We start from the raw sequence: 25,131 nt of genomic DNA on the forward strand, positions 1-25,131 counted from the left end.
ACAGTTCTAGGTCCCCAACGTCGACCAGCTCCTAACCTGTTGAGTGCTGTGAATTTCCTGGGCCAGCTCCCAGGTCACTGTCAGCGTGGATATGCACCTTAGCAGTCCACCTTGGACACAGCACCCCAGTTAGGTACTTCATCTTCTTCCTGACAGTCTTTTAAAGTAAGTGGACTGATAAAATGGACAGGAAAATAATGACTCTGGCAGACTCAGAGAGATGTCTTACTCCTCCCACCATCGCCACCCAGAGCCACAGCCAAATGAAATGGCTCTTGGAACAGAACTGGCTCATCCCATTAAGGAGATGAGAGTTCTATGAATTGGGAAGAAACTTTCAAAGGTAGAGAGGTCAGCAACTAGGGCCCATGGTCAAGTACTACTCTGTGGGTAGAACAAATTGAGTGGAGGGGCTTCTGCAGGCTTGATGGTGGGGGTTGGAGAACAAGGAGGCAGCTGAGCTCAAATGGAGAGCACCAGCCTGGCAAATGCAACTAGCACTAGTTGGAGATACTGTCTTCCACTCCTGACCCCGGCCACTTCTAATTCCCTCAGCTGCTCCATGTCCGATTTCCACACCCCAGCCCCCCCCATTCCTTTCTGAATTTGTCCTCTCTTTTTATATAATAGTACCTATTGTCTTGGGTACTGTGGAATATTTCAAGCACCATAGAAGGCTCTCTCATGCCCCTTCCCCAGTCAATACTCCCCCAGGAGGTAACCACTAGTCCAGAATCATCTGGAGGACTTGTTAAAGCACAGATGCCTGGGCCCTATATTCAGAGATTCTGATTCAGTAGATATGGGTGGGGCCCATAAATTTGCATTTATAACAAGTTCTCAGGTGCTTCTGGTGCTTTAAGAACCCCTGTACTAGTCTGACTTCTCTCAGCATCAATCAGTTTTGCTTATTCTTCAATGTCCTCTTTTGTGTCTGCCTTCTTTCTCTCATCCTTATGTCTGTAAAGTTCACCCACATTGTTGAGCGTACCAGTAGTTCTTCTTTCTTTTCTTTCTTTGTCATATTTGTAGCATTTCATTGTATGAATATAGCACATTTTACTTATTCATTCTACTGTTGATGGATACCTGAGTTATTTACTGTTAGGAGCTATTATGAATAATGTTGCTGCTATGAATATTCTTGTACATGTTTTTGGTGGACATATGCACTCATTTCTCTATATACCTATGTATAGAATAGCTGGATCATAGGGTATGTATTTTTTCACTTTCTTAGGTACTGCCAAACAATTTTCCAAAGTGGTTATATGAATTTTTACTCCCACTAGCAGAGTATGAGAGTTCCAGTTGCTCCTTATCCTTGCCAACATTTGCTATTGATTTTCTTGTTTTAAATGTTAGCCATTTTGATGTGTGTGTGTGTGTGTGTGTGTGTGTGTGTGTGTAGTATCTCACTGTGGTTTTAATTTGCATTTTGGATGGCCATTTAAACTAAGTTGCATAGTGTAAAACTATTAGGAGAGATGGGAATGCCCAGCACAGGGCCCTCAAACCAGTGACAGATAGTATGGTAAACACTGTACAAATCAGCTCAGATGATATGGTGGAGCACTGGATGGAGAAGGGGTGGAGAAAAGTTCAAGGGAAAATCCAAGCTTCTTCACTGTTTTTGGACTTACCTTGCTCCCTTGTACAGATAAGACAGTTCTCTCTTTGAAGTGGATCAGGGACCTCAAGGTTGGTCTTTGAGCTTGGGAATATTGAGGCAGTTAGTGCCAGTCCCTGAGATGGGAATGAATTTTGTGTATAGGAGGTACAGAAAGAAAGCCAATATGGTTGAAATGTAAGAAAAAATAGGGGAGGATACAGATACTGTTAGAGAGATCAACAGGAACCATCTTTCAAAGGGTCTTGTAGGCCATAGGAAAGAGCTTGAAGTTTATTCCAAGTGCAATGGCAATCCAATAAAGGGTTTTCAGCAGGAGAGTGACAGGGTATGATTTATATTTTTGAAAATATCACTCTGGATAATGTGTAGAGCAGTGGTTCTTTATTTTTTAACATCTTTATTAGAGTACAATTGCTTTACAATGGTGTGTCAGTTTCTGCTTTATAACAAAGTGAATCAGTTATACATATACTTTGTCCCCATATCTCTTCCCTCTTGCGTCTCCCTCCCACCCTCCCTATCCCACCCCTCTAGGTGGTCACAAAGCACCGAGCTGATCTCCCTGGGCTATGCGGCTGCTTCCCACTAACTATCTATTTTAGAGCAGTGGTTCTTGTCCTTGGCTACATGTTGGACTCATATGGGGAGTTTTAAAAAATACTGACTTCTGAGTCTTACCTCCCAAGATTCCGATTCAACTGACCTGGAGTACAGCTGGGGCATTGGGAATGAAGACAGAAAGAAGTGGGGAGATGGGAGACATATTTTGGATGTGGAATATATTGGGTTTGGAGATTGACCATGAACTATAGGGAGAGGAATTAGTGAAAGACATAGCCAAGTGTCTTACGTGCAACTTACAGTAGATGGTGGTGCCATTGGAGCACTGAGGGAGGAGCAGCAGGTTGGGTGTGAGACTGAGTTCAGTTTTGGACATACTGAGTTTAAGATAAATGAGCTATTCAAAGAGGTAGATAGGACTCCATAATGGATTAGATACAGTGAGGGGAGAGGAAGAAGGAAAACCAAAGAGGATTTCCTCCTTTAATGTCTTCTTTCAGCCTTTGCATGACTCTTGTCTTAGTTATTTGCACTTCTCTAGTTTAGATCCCATCACTGTGTTCTGGGTACTAAAAGACTAATAAGATAAACTTCCTACAAAGGTGTTAGCTCACTCCATTCCATTTTCCTCTCTGATAAAATTTAGCTTTACACAGCTAAAATACACATGTACCATAGTTCCTCAAAGAATGACCCTTCTGGGGGGTATTTCAAGCCTCTGTGGCTGACTAGTGGGGAAAAGTTGAGAAAAACTGTGCTAAAATTTTGCCCCTTCAATTTCAGTGAGAAGGAGATGGCTTGATCAAGATAAACTGGGACGAGTTCTGACTCCCTTTGGGAAAATGCAGACTTTGAACTAGGAGTTTTATATCCCTTGTCTCATTTGAATATTCTAGACCACTCTGGTTGTTATTATTGCCATTTTACAGTTAAAGAAACTAAGGCCCAGAAAGGTTAAGCAACTAATCATATACAGAACCTGGAGGCATATTTCTGCCATGAGTACTTGGAGAATTGATTGATTTGTTTATTTGTTTGTTTACAACTGTCCTCCAAACCCTGTCCTGCCACATGCTCAGCTTCCCCAAACCAGTCACTACTTTCCATAGTAATCCTGACCACCAGCTTTTTGCACTCACTTCCTTATAGTCTCATCATGTGTTATGCCTCTGGGAGCACAGGTGATCCTGCATAGAAACCTTCTAAGGAGCATCAAGGGAGTAAAAAGTCCCCTTAGATAAAAACTAGATAGGCTGGTGGACTGGAGTGGGACCGCCATTTGCGAGTTTCATCTCTTGAGTCCTGTCTTATAGTAACATGCCATCACCCCTGCCTCTGAAATGGAGGTCCCAAGAGCTGGAAGAGCCCTTCAAGAGCAGAGTCTCATTTCCAAAGGTAGGGAAGCAGGGCAAGAGAGGCAAGGTAGTCTGCCTGAAGTCACAGAGCTAATTAGAGGCAGAATTAGGGTAAGCCTCAAGTGTCCTGAGTCTCTATTTTTTTAATTTTTAATTTTATATTGGAGTGTAGTTGATTAACAATGTTGTGTTAGTTTCAGGTTTACAGCAAAGTGATTCAGTTATGCATATACATGTATCTATTCTTTTTTGAGGCTGTATTATCTACATCCTGGAGTTCTGAGGGTCCTTCAAGCAGCCCTTCAGTCCCAAATCTATCCTCACACTCTGGTGAGATACAGGGGTGCAAGAAAGATGATATATTATTGGTGGGGGTTTCCCGAGTATATCTCTGGGAGGAGGCTTTCTGAAGGAATGGGTAAGGGGGAAAAAGAGCAGACAGAATCCTTGAGGCTGTAGCATAGAACTCTCCAGAACCACTGCAGTCACGTCCCACCCTGCCAGCCAGCCCCTCAGCCCTCAGCTTGGGGCTGGAAAAAGACATAGGACAGGGCTCCTTAATGAGAACATTTGGGAACCCGGGAAAGGTTAATGATCTGCAGCCTCAACCATCCGTCAGCTGCCCAGCCAGAGACAGTAAACACCGTTACTCATCTAATTAGCCAGGAAAGGCTGGGCAGGGGCTGAAGAAAGGGCCTTGGGGATTACAGTCCCCCAAGTGTCCACCTGCTTAGGGCTGTTGAAAGAGACCACCAGAAGGCACAAGCCCCCATTCCCAGAAGGAGTTGGGAGGGGGCTCACTCCCAGTCGGCCACCCTGCAACTCTGGCTGCAGGCTGTGGCAAAGATGTGGAAGAGCATGGACATTTATTGAGGGCCTCCTCTATCCAGGCACTGTGCTGGCCATTCTTCTATGTGTCATCTTATTTTGTCCTCCCAACAGCACTGCAAGGTCCTTACATTTATTAAGCACCTGTTGTATGCCCGTCACTTTACATATGTCATTGGCTTTCACTTTTCTAAGAGTCCTGGGAAGTACTGGTTGGTATTTCACCCATTGCACAGGAGAGAAAATCAAGATTTACAGAGCATAATTGGTTTATTTGCTGATTTATTCAGAAAATGTATATTGCATGCCCACTGTGCCAGGCATCGTGCTAGGTGCTGAAGATATAATGATAAAATGACAGACACCGACTTTGCCTTCATGATGCCCACTGTCTAATGGGGGAGACAGACAGTAAAACAAGCTCACACAACTAGTAAGCAGCAAGACTGAGATTAGGATCTGAGAGTAGAGGAGAGCTGTAAGCAGGATGGTGAGGGGACTGAGGTGACAGGTATTGTGGGAATCAGACCAGAATACCCTTGCTCATGATGAGCTACTCTGTCTCCAGGAGGCCAGGCCCTGGGACCGATGATGTGCCGCTGCTGGGGGTGGAAGGAGGGTTGAAGACCTCTCAAAGCATACGTGCCCATTGCACTCTGGGAGGCTCTTCTCCTTTCCAGCCGCCATGAATTATTTCATCTCCAAAGAGGAGGTATTGGGGTTAAGAATAGCCTTGTGATTGCTGAACAGTCGATGGGGTGGGCCATGGCAGGGGAATGGGTATTCTCTGAGCACCTGGTATGTTCTCAACCCTATGCCAAGTTCTGGGAGGGGGTGCCCAGGAGCAAAGACCCAGTTTTTTTTTTTCCCAGAAGGCCTTTAATCTAAGTTGGAAACATGATTTATTTTTATGGAAAGATTAAGGAAGATAGCCAGTTAAGAGCTGAACAGGGCAGTTCTGGCTAGTCAGCTTAGAAGCCTGAGATTCTTTGAGGGCTTTTTGGAAAAGACAGAGTAAGGGAAGGGGAGAGAGAGAGAAAGAGGGAGTGCACAAGTAAGAGAAATAATGTAATCGAAAGAGAAAAAGAGAAAGACACAGAGCCATGGAGAGATACAGACAGAGATGGCAAACAGAGAAAGGTAGAGGTAGAGAGGGAAGAGGAGAGAGCAAGAGATAGAGGAGAGAAACAGGGACAAATTGTGGCAGAGACCAGAGCAACAGAGTGTGACAGACAAAATGACACAGTAGAGGGAGTGGGAGGGAGAAAGAGAGAGGCTGGGGCCTGCAGTTGGACAGGAAGGGGCTCAAATGATGAGGTCACCTCTCACTCACTTTGAGGCCCTACAGATCACTGTGGAATCAGGCTTCAAATAGTTATCATATCCCAAAAAAGGAGCCTTTTACACTAGTAATGGGCCCAGTTGTCTGGGTGGCTGAAGAGTGGGGAAGTGAGTGTGTGTGTATATGTATGTGTGTGTGTGAAACTGACAGAAGTCACTGCATAGGCATGTGTGCACCTCTTTCCCACACTCTCACACTTATAAGCCTAGCTACTTGCAAAGCTGAAGGCAACCCAACTTGTAAAGTGAATCCTCTTTGTCCACGAAATGACATTCCTCCATTTAGGAAAGCTCTCCACTGGGAAGTGAGTTCCTGTCATTGGAACCGTAAGAAAATGTCTACAAACTAGGAATATCAGAAGACCTAGGCTCACATTTAGGCAAAATCAGGATTTAGCCATTTACTGGCTGTGTGTCCTCACACTGTTTTGTCAACTTCTCTGGGTCTCGGTTTTCTCCCCAACGACTAAGTGGTTGTATTTAGTTCTTGGCCATTTTCCCACTTGAGCACGTGCAAGAAACAGGTGTAGCCTGGGCCCCCAAGGAAACCTATCCTGGTGACCTTTAATTTGAAAGGGTGAGGGGAGGGGAGGGGATCAACAGATCAGATCAGAAGGCAGTGTGGAATGAGGCAGGGGTATAAATAAAGTAATGCCTAAATGAGTCGTCTGAAATGGAATGGGCCCCTGGAAACTCGGCCCTTGGTCAGGCTCTCTTGTCCCCGTTGGCTGGCTCAAGGGAGGGGCCTTCCTCCTCTCACACCCCTCTTGGCTCCGGTCTGCCTCCCGCCTGCCTTCAACCTCCCTTCCACTTCACTGCTCAGTAGGGCTAAATAAATGTCAGAAATGATTAATGGGAACACTCCCAATTGAGAAACCAGCATGCACAATGGTGGGAGGGGAGACAGAATAAAAAGGCCCGATATGGGGTTTTTCAGGCCATGTTAAGGGCGTCTTGGGGAAAATGGCCATATCTTACTTGACTGGTCATGGGCAAGGTTGGGTCCATCCCAAAACCGTCTGACTCAAACCAGCTCTTCATTCTTTTTGACTGGATTATTGCAACAGCCTCTTCCCAGGCCTCTTTGCCTCCAGCTTCTTGCCTCCTTTCTCTTCACCACCCTTCACATTAATCTTTCTATATCCCAACAGTGAGCATACATCTCCTCTACTTGACTGTGAGCTATGTAATTCCCTTTGACAAGCACCATGTTTTTCACAGAGGAGGTACTCAACAAATGTTTGAGAGATGAATAAATGAAAGAATGAAATACCATGCGCCAGTCACTATACTAGTCATTGTAGCGAGGGCCTCCCATGTGCTCCTGCAGTCCACAGTGTTCATCCCTATCAAAGAATTTATTCCTCAGTTTGTAATTGCTTGTTTACTAGACTGGAAATTCTGTGAGGACAGAGACCACATTTATCAGGTTCACCTTCTCTGACATACCTTATTCTCAGCAGCTTACACTGTTTTGAAGGAATGAATGGATGAATTTTCCACTGGGAATGTATTTTTCTTCCATCTCTAACTTCACATTCAGCAGTTATACATTGGGCACCTACTTATGTACAAGGCAGTGATCTGGGCATTAGAAATTTAACAGTGAGCAAAACAGACAAAAACTCCTGCTTTAATGGAGCTTATATTCTAGTGGGGAAGACAGTTGATAAATACACGGACATACATTTATATAAGCAAATGACAAATAGCGATAAGTGCCATGAAGAAAAATGAAGCAGGACAAAGGCATAGAGAACGGTGGAGGGGACTCCTGTTTTAGCTGGAGACTTCAGGGAGGACCTCTCTGAAGAGGTGACACATGAACAGACACCTGGATAAGGTGAGGGATGAGGCATTTCAAACAAACGGAACTAAGAGTGCAACGGCCCTGATGCAGAAACGTGCTTAACAAGTTTCAGAAAATGTAAAGAGGCCAGTGTGGCTGAAGCATACTGAGCCAGGAGATGAGGAGGAGACAAGGTCAGAGAACTAGGCAGGGGCCAGATCAGGTAGGGTCATGGAGGCCATAGTAGAGAGTTGAGATCTTACTCTAAATAAAATCATAACTCAACAAAAGATTTCTAAGTAGGCAAATGACAGTTGATTGATGTTTTTAATAGATATGTGAACACTGGTGAAGAAAATCATAGAGGCAAAAGTGGGAGGAGAGAACCCAGTTAGAAAGTTAGTGTGATAGGCTAGGTCATAAACGATTACAGCTTGGTCCACAGCGTTACTAGTAGAAGTGAGGAGAGAGTGGTTGGACAAGATATGTTTGCTTGTTTGTTTCTTTTTTTGACTTTCAGTTTCCATCTCCCTCTTTTTTTTTAACATCTTTATTAGAGTATAGTTGATTTACAATGTTGTGTTAGTTGCTGTTGTATAACAAAGTGAATCAGCTATAAGTATACATATATCCCCATATCTCCTCCCTCTTGCGTCTCCCTCCCACCCTCCCTACCCCACCCCTCTAGGTGGACACAAAGCACCGAGCTGATCTCCCTGTGCTATGAGGCTGCTTCCCACTAGCTATCTATTTTACATTTGGTAGTATATATACGTCAGTGCCACTCTCTCACTTCGTCCCAGCTTACCCTTCCCCCTCCCCGTGTCCTCAAGTCCATTCTCTAGTAGGTCTGCGTCTTTATTCCCATCTTGCCCCTAAGTTCTTCATGACCCTTTTTTTTTTTACATTCCATATATATGCGTTAGCATACAGTATTTGCTTTTCCCTTTCTGACTTACTTCACTCTGTATGATAGTCTCTAGGTCCATCCACCTCACTACAAATAACTCAGTTTCATTTCTTTTTATGGCTGAGCAATATTCATTGTATATATGTGCCACATCTTCTTTATCCATTCATCTGTCGATGGACACTTAGGTTCCTTCCAAGTCCTGGCTATTGTAAATAGAGCTGCAATGAACATTGTGGTACATGACTCTTCTTTTTGAATTATGGTTTTCTCAGGGTATATGCCCAGTAGTGGGATTGCTGAGTCATATGGTAGTTCTATTTTTAGTTTTTTAAGGAACCTCCATACTGTTCTCCATAGTGGCTGTATCAATTTACATTCCCACCAACAGTGCAAGAGGGTTCCCTTTTCTCCACACCTACTCCAGCATTTATTGTTTGTAGATTTTTTGATGATGGCCATTCTGGTCGGTGTGAGGTGATACCTCATTATAGTGTTGATTTGCATTTCTCTAATGATAAATGATGTTGAGCATCCTTTCATGTGTTTGTTGACAATCTGTATATCTTCTTTGGAGAAATGTCTATTTAGGTCTTCTGCCCATTTTTGGACTGGGTTGTTTGTTTTTTTTATATGGAGTTGCATGAGCTGCTTGTATATTTTGGAGATTAAACAAGATATGTTTTGGATGCACAGCCAACAGACCTGTGGATAGTTTGGATGTAGGGTATGAGAGAAAGAAAAAGAGAAATCAGGGATGAGGCTGAGGATTTTATCCAGTTCAATTTCCATTCTTCATGGCTCAGTTGAAAGCCACCTCTTCTTAGAAGCCGTCCATGATGCACCCTACCTTACCACCATTAAAGCCAACTCTCCTCCTCAATTCCCATAGCATTTTGCAGCTGTGTAATGCTAACAAGAACATTCTACCTTCTGGCAGAGCAGAGGTACCTGTGCACATCTACCTCCCCCACTTGATTTAGAGCTCCCCAGGGACTTTGTTATTGTCATCTGTTTAGTCTTCACTGGACCCAGCACAGTGGCTTTTGCAGAATATTTTGACCAATAAATACGTTGAAATTGAATAGATTAACTAAATTGAAGCTGTTTATTATTGCTTCCAGTGTATGGTTGCAAAACTCTCCAATCATTAGAAGGTAAGCTGAAGAATTATTTCAATATCACCAGTTTTTAATTACTAAAGTCCACTTGATAGATGCCTCTGCTTGAATTATTGGTATCATGAGGACTAAAATGTGCTCTCTTAATTAAAAGGAAGCTCATGTGTTGAGTGAGGGGCATGGAGGGTGCTGGAGGGTGAGATATTGAGTGGATTCTGTTCTCGCAGTTCATGTTCACCTAGTGAAGCTGTGAGAAGTGAAAACTATCTAGAGGAGGACCAAGCTGATACTTATAAAAATGGCAGAAGTGAGAGGAGGCAGGGATTTTGGAAGCATGAGAGTTGAAGTATTTGATTGGCCAAAAAGTTCCTTCGTGTTTTTCCATGGTATCTTTTCCATAATATATGGAACTGGGTTCAAATTTCAGCTCTGCCATTTACTAATCATGGTACTCTAAGGAAGTCACTTTAAAGTTTTTAATTGAAGTACAACTTATATACAAAAATGTGCATCAATCTTAACTGTGTCACCTGATGAATTTTTGCATAGGCATACACCCATGTCAGCATCTCCCAGATCAAAATGTAGAATATTTCCAGCATCTCAGGAGACTCCCTCATACCCCTTCACAGTCAGTACCCCTTGGAAAGGTAGCTACTATTATAACACCTATCACCATATAGCGGTTTTTCCTGTTTTAATCTTCATGTAAATGGAATTATACAGAATGTACTCTTTTGTGTCTGACTTCTTTCTGAGCAAGTCATTTAAAATCTTTAAGCCTCAGTTTCTTCAGCTATGTAACAGGAATACTAATAGCACTTACATCATAGGGGTGTGAAGATTTAATGAGATAAAGCATATAAAATGCTCAGGATAGTGCCTTGGGCATAGTGTGTACTGAATAAATATTAGTCCTTTCCTTCCTTACTTCCCTTCTAAGTTCTTAGAGCCGTATTAGGCACTCTTGATGTATAAGAATAAAAGGCAGTTCACATTCTTAAGGAGCTTATAATCTACTTAGGGAGACAAGGATACAAAGTGCTTGGTAAGCAGTAAATGACAATATTAATAAAAGATAATATTAATATAATGAATATAATAATATCAATTACTAATCCCATGGCTGATTGGAGAGGAGGCATCCAATATCATGAAATGGTTAAAAGCATAGGTTTTGGAGTTTTTGGACTTCAGTTCTAGCTTCATTTTCCCCACTTACCAGTTGTGTGACCTTGGGGATGTCACATAAGTCTCTAAGCCTCAGTTTCTACATCTATAAAATAAGGTTAATACTATTATCTACCTCATGGGATTGCTGAGAACATTGAATACAACATATGTCAAGTGCCTGTCACAGGGCCTGGAACATAGTATACACTTGAACAGTGGTATTTTCTGAGGTGTTTTTTCCTGCTTTGGATTTCCTGCTAGGATTCATAAAGATCCAGAAGTACCAGCCAACCAGCGTTGGTTAAGTGGCTTGCAAAACCTCACCCATTCCAGTTGAACAAGTAGCAGAAGCCCCAAGATGACTGTAGAAGCCCGAGGGGCCACGTCTTTCTTTACCCCTCTACCTTTCTCTAGTAGACACTCAAGATACTACCAGTGACCATTGGTCTAGGGACTGTGCCTCTGAGCCTCCCAACCATGCTTTTTTTTATTCTTCATAAGCCTTAACTCCTAGTGATCCAGGTCCCCAAATGGGACTCTCCCTTGAAAAGCTGACTCCGTGCAGCCTTCTGCCAGGAGCCACGGCAAGCTGGCCCCAGTCCAGCAGTGGAAGACTCATTTGTCACTGAGGAGTGCAATTTTTATGGCCATTGGAAGTCAACATTTGCAAATCAAAATTCTTTAAACACTGCTTAGCATCACAGTGTTTTGAGAAAACATTTTCAAAACGTTTTAATGCATTCTACTTCCCACTGTTCAAAACAAATTTAAGAAAAACTTAAAAATCAACATGTCTTGAAAATATTTTTCATACCAAAACAAATGTTTCAAAAGCTTTTTGCAGATATGATGATTAGTGAGATGATTCAGCCCCAAAGAATATTTTCTCTAGTGTTGTTCTGATGATTGTATTTTTCAGGCTTGATTTAGTCAGATTATTGTCTCAAAACTATATTTATTTTCTATCTTCAGACTCAGCCAAGAGACCAAGGGAATTTAAAATCTTAAAGCTTCAACATAAAACATGTGTTGAATAAACGAATAATTTCTTCTTTTTGTCTTGGCTGCCAGAAGGCTCAGAGTTATGTTAGGTAGAGGTAAGTATTTTACCCTTGGTTAGGTACAGATAACTATCTCACCCTTGGTTTTGCCTTGCTCTACATTTTACAAAAGCAGCTTTATTGAGGTATAATTGATATACAAAAAAAACAGCACATATTTAAAGTATAAAATTCAGTGTTTGGACACCTGAATACACCTGTGAACCCATCACCACAATCAAGGTAATAGATATATCCATCACATCCAAAAGTTTCCTGGTGTCCCTTTGGGATTTTTTTGGTTTGTTTGGGTTTTTTTTTCTGGCAAGGACACTTAATATGAGATTTACCCTCTTAATAAATATTTCAGTGCCTATCTGTGAAAGTCCTAGAAGAAGACATAGGAAAAAACTCCTTGACAGTGGTCTTGGCAATGATTTCTTGGCTATGACACCAAAAGCAACAAAAACAACAATAGGTAAGTGGGGACTACATCAGACTAAAAAGCTTCTGCTTTTTACCTGCACAGCAAAGGAAACAATCAACAGAATGAAAAGGTAACTGACGGAATGGGAGAAACTACTTGCAAACCATCTATCAGACAAGGGGTTAGTATCCAAAATACATAAGGAACTCTTAAAACTCAATAGCAAAAAATCAACCCAATTTAAAAAAATAAAGAACTGGGATAGACATTTCCATATGGTTTTTCTATCACTCTTTTGATCTTCATTTATCTGCCCTATTTCTCTGAATTTTTATGTTACTCTTCCTCAAATCCATTTTGGAAGTAGATGAAGTTATTAATGACATATAAAACATAAATTGTTCAAAATCTAGGAACAAGAAAAAAATGTGTTCAATAGAAAATGAGCAAAATATTTGAATTGGCATTTCACAGAATAGGAAATCTGAAATTATGGGGAAATGCCCAATTGCAGTAGTACTCAGAAAAATGTAAAGTTGAAAAACCATGAGATATCACTAAATGCATATTTAAATGGCAAAATTAGAAAGTCAGATAATATTGTGAGCCTGTGACAATATGGGGAATCATATATTCTCATGTATTGCTGGCAGGAATGTGAACTGGCAAAGCTACTCTGGAGAGTAATCTAGAGGTGCTTAAGGAAATGAAATACACATAACCCTATGACCAAGTTTATAGTTCTGGAACCGATCCATTAAGGGACATGTGCAAGTATTTATTTTAATTAATTTATTTATTTATTTTTGTCAGTGTTGGGTCTTTGTTGCTGTGCCAGGGCTTCTCATTGCGGTGGCTTCTCTTGTTGCAGAGCACGGGCTGTAGGTGCGAGGGCTTCAGTAGCTGTGGTGCGTGGGCTTAGTTGCTCCGCAGCATGTGGGATCTTCTCGGACCAGGGATCGAACCCATGTACCCCGCACTGGCAGGTGGATCCTTAATCACTGCGCCACCAGGGAAGTCCCAAGTATGTTTATGGAATCATCTTTTGTGTGATAGCACTGAAGGGAACCTAGATATCTATAACTAGTGGACTGGCAAATAAAATGTGATATATGCACATGATGAGAATACCATGGCTAATCAGAACTAATAGTCTAGATATAAGTCTTGGTCAGCTCAGGCTGCCATAATGAAATACCATAGGCTGGGTGGCTTAAACAACAGACATTTATTTTCTCACAGTTCTGGAGGCTGGGAGTCCAATTAAGGTGACAGCATGGTCAGTTTCTGGGGGGTGAGGGCTCTTTCTTGACTTGCAGATGGTGTCTTCTCCCTGCATCCTCATGTGGCAGAGAGAGAGAGAGAAAGCAAGCTCTCTGGTATCTCTTCTTATAAAAGCATTAATTCCATCATGAGGTCCCCACCCTCATGACCTCATCTAACTCTAATTACTTTCCAAAGGCCCTGGTCTCCAACTACCATCACATTGGAGTATAGGGCTTCAGTATATGAATTGGTGCTGGGGGGCCGGGCATAAACATTTAGTTTGTAACAATACACCTAAAGCAACATCATTAAACAAAAATGATGCTAAGTGAAAAAGTAATAAAGGGAATTTCGTAGTGCAGTACAATTTATGCAAAAACACTATAAAATTTCAAGATTACACATGTAGCTAAATTAATATATAGATGATGGATTGAAAGGGTGCTTATTAAGTATATTAGGGTGGATGTCTATGGGGGCAGAAGAGAAATGGGATTGGAAATGGGAAAAGAGGAAAAGAGGAAAAGAATAAAATTAATTAAAACAAAAAAGAGAGACCTTGTAATAAAGACTGTGTCATTAACCAAGGAAAATGAATGACTCGAGTCTATGAATCTTAAGGTCAAAATAACCAGAAAAATATTTATAAATTTAAGGGATATATTGCTGTGTTTCAATACTAGTTCGTATAAATAGACCAGAAAGCTTTCCTGGCCTTTAAGATATGGACTTTTTAATTCTACAGATGAAGAAGACCTCTGTGCCTACCTCAGGATCATATATGTGATGTGCAAGTAGTCAAGATGATTTCTATGGAAATGAGGGATTAGATTCTAAGATTAGATTCTAAAATCAAGACTTACCATATTGTCCGAATGAGAACGAGGTCTGAAGTTGGGGTATGATGTTTTCCAAAGACACTGCAATGGTGGAAGGTTGTGTATAGGCAGGAGAGTGATCTCTGAAGAAGAGCATCTCAAAATTAAATTCAAGAGCATTCAGCCCCCAAAAAGGTAGATAAATGATGCCTAGTGTGTATGCTACCGTCTGGCTTGGGGAGTGGGAGTAGAGGTGGGAAGAAGGAGACACAGTTGAAAAGAAGTTGTTTGGGTAGGGAGAAAGTTCTTCCAAAAGGAGAGCAGGATGGGGAAAAATAGTCACAGATGGGAAGAGAGAATAGAGGTTGTGCTGATCAGAGAGACCTGGAGATTAGAGATTGTGTTAGATTTAGGGGATGGGGGTTAGGAGAAGAGAGAGACTTTTCTAAATAAGAATCAAGAGTCTAACATCTAAATCTCAGTCTCTTATGCCTAGGTGCCAATCAGCCTGAGAGGAATCACCCTAATGATCCCACACACACACACACACTCCATTGTGCAGTGTTACTGTTCTCCCTTGTGACAATAGGATGTGGTTTGAAAGCTGGTGGGGACAGGGCATACAGTCACTATCAAAGTCGGCTTGGCTTGCCTAGCTCACTGGGTTCCATTTTGGTGGGGAAGAAATAGTGAGAGACTGAGACTTCCCTGGTGGTCCAGTGGGTAAGACTCCACGCTCCCAATGCAGGGGGCCCGGGTTTGATCCCTGGCCAGGGAACTAGATCCCGCATGCATGCTGCAACTAAGAAGTCTGCATGCCACAACTAAGACCCAGCGCAGCCAAAATAAACTATAAATAAATAAATAAATGAAAATAAATTTTTAAAAAAGAAATAACGAGAGACGAACAAAATACACTAGGTGTGCCACGAAAGTTCCAGAATCATAATTGTGAGTGGGTATGCCAGTTAATTGACTTTAAGTATAAAACACATTTTTTGCCTGTTAGATTTTACTAATGAAATAAGAGGCATATTTGTCTTGAGGGCACGACATAGAGTGGGGATTTATTTCATTTTATGGAACATTATTGAGTATCCTCTGTAAGCCTAGAACTAAGTTTAAAAGATTTTTAAAAATCCCATGATCCTCAATTCTCAAAGAGTTCATTGTCAACCAATTTTTTAGATTCTCAAAATTAAACCTAGCATTGACATTTTGAAGTCAATCAATCAACATATAGCCACACCTGAGCCATCCTTTTAGGGACTGGGGCTATGAACTGTTGCCAGTGCAGTGGGAAAGGGAAAGAAGAATGCTGAGAACTTACTATGTATCAGGCTCCACAACTGAGCTTGTTATGTATTCTTTCATCAGGATTCTAAAAAGGAGGTTCTTGGAGAAACAGAAGAAATTGGGGTTATTTTGCCTAGCAATGAGGGATGTCTTGGCTGTCTCTAGATGTCTGAGGATTTGTCATTTGCAGAGACATAACTGTGCCTTGTAGCTCCAGAGTGAAAACACTAGCCCATAGAAGGAACTTTTCAAAGGGATAACATTACTTCATGGGTCAAATAAATCAAAAGTATAATAATAATAATAGTCACAGCTCCCATTTACTGATCACTTACTAAGTGCCAGGCTCTGTGCTGAGCATTTTAAATCCATTATTTTAATTTGTTCTCTCAGAGATGCAATGAGCTAAGTGTTCAAACCAACTCTTCCAAAAACTGGCATAAGAGAAAAACAAAGTTAGCTGCATTGAAAAACTTTGCCCCTACAATTTAATCAAATTAAGATGCATCTTTTCAGCAGTAGTATTACTTTTTCACTAGATACGAGGGCACAATTCTCCTTCAGGGCATAGGGCACACTGCTATACCAACATCTACCTCCCTTTGTGATTATCATTTCTGAACTCTGGTCACTCTTCCCCATTTTCTGAGGACTGGATCTCTGGCTTCCTTGACACCCCAGGTCCTGCCATCATCCTAAGTAACCTCAACAATATCTGTGTGGAAGACCCATCCCACACAACCTGGCCTCATAACTCCTCCTAACTCCTTTAACCTCTTACTACCTCAACTATCACCAGCCATTTGACATCACTGGACATGGCTTCACCCGCTAGGAGACTCAACTCCAATATTCCATTGTGACCAAAATCTCATAGCAATGGCTGAGTTCCATGTCACCTGCTCTGTTTTTTTAAATTATTTTTATTGGAGTATAATTGCTTTACAATGTTGTGTTAGTTTCTGCTGTACAGTGAAGTGAGTCAGTTATATGTATACATATATTCCCTTCCTCTTGGACCTCCCTCCCACCCACCACCATCCCACCCATCTAGGTCGTCTCAGAGCACTGAGCTGAGCTTCCTGTGCTTTACAGCAGGTTCCCATTAACTATCTGTTTTATGCATGGTAGTGTATATATGTCAATCCTAAAAATCCTAATCTTAATCTCCCAATTCGTCCCACCTTCTCCTTCCCCTGTGTCCACATGTCTGTTCTCTACGTCTGCGTCTCCATTCCTGCCCTGCAAATAGGTTCATCTGTACCATTTTTCTAGATTCCACATATATGCATTAATATACGATATTTGTTTTTCTCTTTCTGGCTTACTTCACTCTGTATGACAGACTCTAGGTCCATCCACATCTCTACAAATGACCCAATTTCATTCCTTTTTATGGCTGAGTAATATTCCATTGTATATATGTACCACATCTTCTTTATCCATTCATCTGCCATTGGACATTTAGGTTGTTTCCATGTCCTGGCTATTGTAAACAGTGTTGCAATGAACATTGGGGTACATGTGTCCTTTTGAATTATGGTTTTCTCAGGGTATACGCCCAGTAGTGGGATTGCTGGGTCATATGGTAGTTCTAGTTTTAGTTTTTTAAGGAACCTCCATACTGTTTTCCACAGCAGTTGTATCAATTTACATTCCCACCAACAGTGCAAGAGGGTTCCCTTTTCTCCACACCCTCTCCAGCGTTTATTGTTTGTAGATTTTTTTGATGATGGCCATTCTGACTGGTGTGAGGTGATAGCTCATTGTATTAGTTTTGATTTGCATGTCTCTAATAATTAGTGATATGGAGCATCTTTTCATGTGCTCTTTGGCCTTACGAGACCTCCAGTGCCTGAAATCCTTCATTTTCTGCTCATTTCCTTCCTTGTCTAGCCCAGATCTTGGGGCACATTTATTTAGCACTGACTGCATCTTCATCCCTTTGCCCTCCAAATACCATGTGTGCGCTATGTAGTCTCAGCTTTGTGTCCCTCCGAACATCTGATTTCTCTAATCCCATAATGCCCACTGTGGGAGAAAGGAGAGCACTCCAAACATTGGTGCCTATAATACTTTCCAGTTTCAGTGCTTGATTTTCAAGCACTAACCCAAATTTGCAATCCTTTGATAATTCTACTTGGCCATAACATAATATCTTTTAAATATATTATTGGGTGTGATTTGCTAAAATTTGTTAAGAATTTTTGTGTATATTGTTTTTGAAGGATATTGGTCTATACTTATGTTGTGATGACTGACTGGTTTTGGTATCAAGGTAATGCTGGCACGTAGATGAAGTTTTTTTTTGTTATTTTTGTTTTTTTTTTTTTTTGCGGCCCGCGGGCCACTCACTGTTGTGGCCTCTCTCGCTGCGGAGCACAGGCTCCGGATGCTCACGCTCAGTGGCCATGGCTCACGGCCCAGCCGCTCCGTGGCATGTGGGATCTTCCCAGACCGGGGCTCGAACCCGTGTCCCCTGCATTGGCAGGTGGACTCTCAACCACTGCGCCACCAGGGAAGCCCTAGATGAAGTTTTAAAGTGTTCCCTCATTTTAATTTTTCTGGAAATGTTTGTGTAGAACTGGTATTATTTCTTGCTTCAATATTTGGTAGAATTTACCAGAAAAGCCATTGAGGGCTAGAATTTTCTTTGTGGGAAGGTTTTAAACTACAAATTCTTTAATATCTTTAATACATTTTGGACACTTCAAGTTATCCTTTTCTTCTGAGTGAGCTTTGGTAGTTTCTGTCTTTTAAAGATTTGTCCATTTCTTCTACATTGTTGAAATTATTGGCTTAAAATTGTTTATAATATTCTTTTTTATCCCTTATTACTTGTAGAATCTGTAGTGGTGTCACCTCATTCCCGATATTGGTAAATTGTGTCTTCTTTCTTTTTTTTCCTGGTCAGTTTGGCTAGAGGTTATTAATTTAATTAATCTTCTCAAAGAACTAGATTTGGTCACATTGATTTTCCCTAATGTGTTACTGTTTTATATTTCATTGATTTCTTGTAACTTAATGTAAGACTTTTCTTTTTTTCTAATATAACCTTTCATGGTATAAATTTCCCTGCAACCACTGCTTTAGCTGAAACCCACAAATTTTGATATCTTCCATTATCATGATCATTCTGTTCAAAATATTTTAAATTTTTTTGTGTGATTTCTTATTTGACCCATGGGTTATTTAGAAGTATATTGTTTAGTTTTTAAATATTTGGAGATTCTTCATACATCCTTATGTTACTGATTTCTAATTTCAATTCTAATTTGGTCAAAGATCATATTTGTATAATTTTAATCTTTGAAAAATATATTTAGGCTTGTTTCATGGGCCAGAATATGGTCTGTCATGAGAAAAGTATACATACTTGGAAATGTATTTATTCTGATACTTTTTGGTGGTGTATTCTATAAATGTCATGTAGGTCAATTTTATTGATGGTACTATTCCAGTTTTCTTTAACCTTACTGACTTTCTGTCTACTTGTTCTATCAGTTATTGAGAAAGGTGTATTGAAATCTCCAACTTTAACTGTAAATATGCCTATTTTTCCTTTCAGCTCTATCAGTGTTTATATCATGTATTTTTGAATCTCTGTTATTAGGTGCATAATATCTAAGATCGTTATATATTTTTGATGAATTGACTCCTTGACATTATGAAATGACCCTCTTTGTTTTTTGTTTTGTTTTGTTTTTCTTTAAATTTATTTTATTGAAGGATAGTTGATTTACAATGTCGTGTTAATTTCTACTGTACAGCGAAGTGATTCAGTTATACATATACATACATTCTTTTTCATATTCTTTTCCATTATGGTTTATCACAGGATATTGAATCTAGTTCCCTTTGCTATACAGTAGGACCTTGTTGTTTATCCATTCTATATATACTAGTTTGCATCTGCTAATCCCAAACTCCCAATCCATCTCTCCCCAATCCCCCCTCCCCCTTGGCAACCATAAGACTATTCTCTATGTCTGTGAGTCTGTTTCTGTTTTTTAGATAAATTCATTTGTATCAGTTTTAGTTTCCACATACAAGTGCTATCATATGGCATTTGCCTTTCTCTTTTTGACTTAATTCACTTAGTATGATAATCTCTAGGTCTATCCATGTTGCTACAAATGACATAATTTCATTCTTTTTTATGGCTGAGTAGTATTCCATTGTATATATGTACCACATCTTCTAAATGTTCTTCTGTCAATGGACATTTAGGATGTTTCTACATCTTGGCTATTGTAAGTAGTGCTGCAGTGAACATTGGTGTGTGTGTATCTTTTCAAATTATAATTTTCTCTGGATATATGCCCAGGAGTGGAACTGCAGGATCATATTTTCATTATTTCTTATTCTTGGCATATAGCAGATTTTTATTTGTCTTTTAAAACAGGAAAAAATAGACAAACACTGTCTTATTATTATTATTATCATCATCAGTAGTAAAGATGAGACTAGAAGCCCTTTGGAGGACTAAAACCTGTTATCGGGAAGAGTTAGAGTTAGTATACAGAAGCACAGATAGAGGGAGCACTTAGAAAGCTGCCTGGGATGTACATTTAAATCTAGGCTCAGGAGCAAACATGTCAGTTCTCTTTGACAGAAAAACCTTTGCCACAGATCCTAGGCAGTTACGTTGGTGGAACCTTCCCAAGATGTTAGAATTTGTAGGAATGAAATGACCCTCTTTGGTCTGAAATCTATGTTGCAGGTATTGATATGGTCACTCTAGCTTTCTTTTGTCTATTGTTGGCATGATTAACCTTTTTTTCCCCCCCCCGTTTTTAAAAGATATTTTCTTCTGATGTCTTCTGACTTGCGTTGTTTCCAATAAGAAGTCTGCTGACTTTCTGGGGCTTCCCTGGTGGCGCAGTGGTTGAGAGTCCACCTGCCGATGCAGGGGACACGGGTTCGTGCCCTGGTCTGGGAAGATCCCACATGCTGTGGAGTGGCTGGGCCCGTGAGCCATGGCCGCTGAGCCTGCTTGTCCGGAGCCTGTGCTCGGCGCTGGGAGAGGCCACAACAGTGAGAGGCCCGCATACTGCAAAAAAAAAAAAAAAAAAAAAGAAGTCTGCTGACTTTCTTATATTTGTCCCTCAGTATGTAATATGTGCTTTTTCCCCATTGGATTCTTTTAAGATTTTTCTTTATCACTAATTTTAATTAATTAGAATATGACATGCCTCAGTGTAGTTTTTTCATGCTTCTGTGCTTGGGATATTGAGATTCTTGAATTTGTAGGTTTATAATTCTCATCTAATTTTGAAAATGTTCAGCCACTTTTTCTTCCAATATTTTTTCTGTCCCCCCTCCTCCTCCTTTTCTTTCCTTCTAATGAACATCACATGTTCAGGCTGATAAAAATTGTCCCACTACTCACTGTGTTAACTTTTTCTTTTTTTCTCTGTTTAATTTTTGGTAGTTTCTAATGCTCTGTCTTCAAATCTTGTAATCCTTTCACTGCAGGTTCCTCTTCCTCTATTTATCCCTTACACACTGATGTTCCTCTAGGGTTTTTTCCTGTGCTACTTTTTCTTCTCACTCTGCACACTGATCCGCTTCCAGGGCTTCAGTTACCATTTCTATTTTGATCACTGCTAAAACTTTATCTTTAGCCCAGATCATTCAGCATTTTAGTATTTCTGACTGCCTATTTGACATCTTCCCTGGCTTGACCCAAATGTACTTCAGCTCACACAGAAACTATTATCTCCTCCTGTATGTTTTATTAGCAACACAAAACAACTGGTTACCAACACCAGAAATATGGGTCTTATCAAAGATCCCCCTATTCTCCAACCCCGACATCTATTTGATGATGACATTTTGTCAGTTGTATTCTTTAGCATGACTCAGGTGGTTCTGCTTTTCTCTATTAAAACTGCATTGAGGGGCTTCCCTGGTGGCGCAGTGGTTGAGAGTCCGCCTGCCGATGCAGGGGACACGGGTTCGTGCCCCGGTCCGGGAAGATCCCACGTGCCACGGAGCGGCTGGGCCCGTGAGCCATGGCCGCTGAGCCTGCGCGTCCGGAGCCTGTGCTCCGCAACGGGAGAGGCCACAACAGTGAGAGGCCCGCGTACCACAAAAACAAAACAAAACAGAACAAAACAAACTGCATTGGCTTAAGTTCTAGGTCTTTCTCATCTATATAATTACAAGTCTCCCTGCCTTCATAAGCCTCTTTCAATCTTTCTTACACTTTGCCTACTACAGAATGACTTTCTATTATGCAAATCTGATCACGTCATTATCTAAGTTCCTATGGACAACGAAATACAGTTCAAATTTCTTCACATAGGTTACGAAAACTCCCATGATCATTTGCCTACTTCATTAACATAAGTTTTTATAGATCTTCTATGTAAGCAATCCATGATGACTATTTGCAGTTCCTTGAAGAAGCTATGTTGTTTCATACCTCTATGTCTTTGCTTAGGCTGTTCCCTCCTCCTGAAATATCCTTTTTACCTTTCTGTATGGCAAACTCTTACTTATAATTTCAGACCCAGCTGAAGAGTTTTTCTGTGAAGCATTTGCTGAACCACCCAGGCTAATAACTCCTTTTTTGAGCCACCAAAGTACTTGGTACCTCTATTATATCATTTTTTACATTCTATTACAAATATTTGTTCATGTCAGTCTTCCTTACTATACTGTGAGCTTCTTTAAGACTTGAACCTTATTGCATTTCTGTATCTCTAGCACAATGCTTAACATATGAAAAGTGCTCAATGAATGTTTTTTGATGTGTAGAGTTGTTTTACCTTGTATATAAAATTGGTAAGAGGTGTGGCAGGATTTGAACCCAGATTTTTGTGAAGTCAAATCCTTGTTTTATCCACTACTTGATCCTATCTTCCAGTTAAATATCCCAATTCACTGAATTTTCCTTCCTGAAGTTTCTCTATATGGAAACTGATCTTATTTGAACATTTTGATCTCTCTCTCTCTCTTTCTCTCTCTGTCTCATTGTCCACTTTTTCTACACGTATCTTAAAGTATAAGACTTTTAAGTCTGGAAAGCTACACAAGGTATGAAAGTTTGCATTTTCCAAAGATAGCTACAATAATATCTCATATTCCACATGCTGTTCTGCAACATCACTCTCCCATCAAGAGGCAGAGTCCATTTCTCCATTTCTTTGAGTCTTCAGGCGATCTATGACTGCTTTGGCCAGTAAAGTAAAATAAGACGATGTCGTGACCATTCTTGGAATATCTCTTAACCGGTCTGGCAGTTTCCACTTCCTACCTCTTGAAAGCCAGCTAACATGTGAAAACCCTGAGGCTACCAATGCTATGAGAAATTCAAGTCATGTGGAGAGGCCCTAGAGAATGAGGTGTCATGTTGAAAGAGAGAGAGAGACCAAGGTGTCAGACCTTGAGGTGCCAGACATTTAGGTGCAGAAGTTATACTGAAAGTGGAGTATCCAGACCTAGCTTTTCAGCAGACTCCATATGAATCAGAGACAAATCACCAGCCAATAACTTCCCAAATTCCTGATCCATGAAATTGTGAATAAGATAAAACTGTTGCTTTAGGCCACTAAATTGTAGGTGATTTTTTACACAGCAATAGATAATCAAAACGGAGGAAAGGGGAATATGACTAACATATCTATCATCATGGAAAGCTCAAAATAAAACCTTTTTCCCTAAGCCCCAAAATACCAAGAGGAGGAAGTCAAACTAGAGATTAGAAAGAAAGGTACGGACAAATAGGAAGCCTTCTTAATAGCTTTAGCAGGAAATAAATAGTATTTAGAGCTCGGTACCCCTTAAAGTGGTGGAGGCAAACTATAAATGACTTCCAAACAGGCAGGAAATAAAGGATTCATTTTCAATAGTACAGATGGCAAGGATCAAGGAAAGGTAGCAGCTATTCAGGACTGCAGAAAGAGTATTCCCCAAAGTCATGATAGGTTGAAATAATGGGTTAAATATAAAAAAAATTAAGTATTAATTAATAGTGATGCAATCGAGTTCAACCTGCATGTGTATAAAAATAAATAATTAGCACAACTTCTGAGATAATAATTTAGGTGCCAGTAACTGCTCAGAGAGGTAATAACTTCTTAAACCACATTATTAAAAGTGGAAAATTCCAAATGAAGGCATCTGACCGCTTTTTTTTTTTTTTACTCAGAAAATACCTGGAAGATGTCCTTAGTTCTGTGAGCAATCAAGAGAGTGAGAGGACTCAAAGCCATATAACTTAAAGGAACTGTTCGCCTTTTAGGTCCCTATCAATCTGGAGAGTCTCTGAATCTAGATTTAGATGCATTTTTGAAATTCTAAAGGTCTCACACAATTCCTCAATACCTTGGCCCAGCCTGGATCCACTGTAGTGGTGTTCTTTAAATCCAACTGCATAATACTCTAACAAGATCTAGAAAGGCAGAGTCCAGAGGGAGAATTGCTTCTGGGCTTTCTCATGGTAAGATTTGATTAAGGCAGGCTTTCCCATAAAACCTCTGAGGTAAACTGGGCTAGGTCTTGTTTGGATGGCCTTGCTATCTTACAAACAGGAAGGATTTCCAATTTCCCACTTAGAAAAGGCTAGCCTACATGAGGTCAAGGTCATTTGGACATGACTTCACCAGAATTTTGCCCCTGTGTACTTTGCTTTGTGATGTATGACTCATCATAATTAAATTTTGAGCTAGATTAACTATAATTCCTGCACTTATTAGGTGATCAGGGTTTAAAGCCCTTGTAAAATAGGATGAGCTGCTCATTCTGATAATACAATTAAATACCCAACAGAGCTGATATTTTATTTTAAGGAAGAGTAATTTTTGATTAATGATGCATTTTATTTCCCAAATCCCTGCAGCAGTGGGTCACATCTTCAGTGAGAAAACCAAAGAAAAAGTGTAAAGTTAGAAAATTTGGAGGTAGATTAGTGTTTGGAGGCAGATTAGTATGGCCTCTCCAGAGTTGGCTTCTGCCTTGGAACCCCTTTCCAAGACTCTCTTCCCTTGGGCACATATGTACCTCAGGATTCTCCACAGCAGTGTATGCCTGGAAATATTTTTCTGGAAGCACCGATCTCCATTTCCCTCATTTCCTTTTACAGAACAAGGGCATAGTATCAGCATTTATGAGGTTCTTTGGCAATATATCCTTAGCAAGATCTATGTGAAGGAAGGACTGTTTGGGAGGGATCAGGAAATGCTTCCTGAAAGAGATGATATTTGGGAAGAGTATTGATTCAAGGCTTACATGAGAACTGTGGCACATAATTTGGGGTCAAGGAAATCAGTAACAAGGTTATTTTAGTAATCCAAATGAGAGATCAGCAGTTGGGATGAAGAGAAGACATAGTCAGCCAATATTAAAGAAGTAGAAGCTTAAAGAATTGCTGATTGATTGGATGTTTGTGGGACAGTGAGTGGGGAGGGTCAAGAAAAATTTCCAGGTGCTTAATTTGGGTGATAGAGCATATGGTGGTAGATTAGGTAGTAAAGTATGTTTTGTGTGGGAGGATTATTTCCTCTGGAATGGTGGAAGAAAGTTTGAGTTGAGGTTAACTGTGGCACATCAATGTACAGATGTCTA

General features: G+C 40.5%; 1 protein-coding gene across 4 annotated transcripts in view; it reads left to right on the forward strand.

Annotated features, from left to right (window-relative positions):
- ARHGAP36 (Rho GTPase activating protein 36) overlaps positions 1 to 25,131 on the forward strand; it is a gene marked incomplete at its 5' end in the record, with an annotated part of 154,607 nt that overhangs the window by 66,130 nt on the left and 63,346 nt on the right. For 2 of the 4 annotated variants that reach the window (XM_082681780.1, XM_082681779.1), the window contains one exon: positions 12,122 to 12,229. The exons of the other annotated variants lie outside the window; for them this stretch is intronic. In XM_082681780.1, the coding sequence (XP_082537906.1) occupies positions 12,199 to 12,229 (31 nt within the window). The remainder of the gene's footprint in view (positions 1 to 12,121; positions 12,230 to 25,131) is intronic. 4 annotated transcript variants of the gene reach the window in all.

The sequence above is a fragment of the Grampus griseus genome (assembly GCF_964374135.1).
Source record: "Grampus griseus genome assembly, chromosome: X".
In the NCBI taxonomy this organism is placed as follows: domain Eukaryota; kingdom Metazoa; phylum Chordata; class Mammalia; order Artiodactyla; family Delphinidae; genus Grampus; species Grampus griseus.